Below are 1,236 nucleotides of genomic sequence, written 5' to 3'. Positions count from 1 at the left end.
CAAAGAAGCTTGGAAGCTAGCGGTAGAGTCAGGTGCTCAGTGTAGTGATAAGGAGGATATCATGGCTATCCTGCAGGAGCAAAATGACGCAATTGTGGAGAAGCGACGACAGGCGAAGCAGAAAGCAAAAGCTCGAAGGAGCCGGCCAAAAAATCCAAAACAGGTGTGTAATAAATTTAATCAATGATTTTAAGTTCTTGGAATATAAGGGGGTTAAGAGGTACTGCAAAATTTAGCATGCTCAAAAATTTTAAAAATAAGTTTAGTTTAGAAATGTTGGATTTGGTAGAAACAAAGAAAGAGATGGTGACTAAGTTTGATGCAGTTCGTATATGGGGAAGTGACAGTGCGGGTTGGGAGTTTGTAAGTTCAATTGGAGCTTCTGGAGGGTTATTATTAATATGGGATGAAACAGTTTTCAAGCTGAATAACTGTTATAAAGAGGATAGATGGATGTGTGTAGAAGGAGTTGTGGTAAAAGATAATTTTTATTGTGCTATTTGCTTAGTGTATGGACCGCTTGTGAGAACTGAAAAGAGCTCATTGTGGGAAGAACTGAGCTACATTACAGGACTGTGTCAGGTGCCTTTTTGTTATTTGGGGGATTTTAATAAAATTTTGCATTTGGAAGAAAGAAAAGGAGCGACAACTTTATCGGCATCTGCGGAAGATTTTAGAACATGGATAAATGACATGGAGTTGATCGATTTGCCACTAAATGATCGAAAGTATACATGGTTCAGAGGACAGTCATGTAGTCGTATTGACCGGAGTCTAGTTTCGTTGGGGTGGCTTGAGGTATACCCGGAGACTTGTCTGAAGGGAGGCCCGAGAGGCTTATCGGATCACTGCCCTTTAATAATGGAAGACAGCAGGATATTTGCTGGCCCAAGACCATTCCGAAGTTTGGACTCGTGGTTCACACATGAAGGGTTTCTCAGAATGGTGAATGACGAATAGAAGGAATTAGGTAACGTACAATTTTTAGAGAAGATGAAAGCACTGTCCGTACCGATATGCAGATGGCATAAGCAGCACTTTGGGGACATGACTGAGAGGATAAAGAGATTTCAGGAAGAAATAAAGAAGGTGGATGATATGGTTAGTAGTGGCCACTATGATGGTACAATGGAGGCAAGGAAAAGGGCATTAGTGCGATGTTGTAAGAAGTGGTATGTGAGACAAGATGTTTACTGGAAGCAAATGTCAAGATCTCGGCATGCTCACGAGATGGAT

At 41.2% G+C, this 1,236-nt stretch overlaps 1 protein-coding gene across 1 annotated transcript; it reads left to right on the top strand.

The window, feature by feature from the left end:
- Positions 1 to 273: 273 nt before the first annotated feature.
- LOC107627319 (uncharacterized) lies at positions 274 to 960 on the top strand. Its single transcript, XM_016330164.1, has one exon. The coding sequence runs from the start codon at positions 274 to 276 to the stop codon at positions 958 to 960; it is 687 nt and encodes a 228-aa protein (XP_016185650.1).
- Positions 961 to 1,236: the final 276 nt, after the last annotated feature.

This window comes from Arachis ipaensis, chromosome B2, assembly GCF_059453495.1.
Source record: "Arachis ipaensis isolate K30076 ecotype BB chromosome B2, ASM5945349v1, whole genome shotgun sequence".
Taxonomy (NCBI): domain Eukaryota; kingdom Viridiplantae; phylum Streptophyta; class Magnoliopsida; order Fabales; family Fabaceae; genus Arachis; species Arachis ipaensis.
Note: the sequence above shows the minus strand (reverse complement) of the source record. Positions and strands in the feature narration are given on the sequence as shown.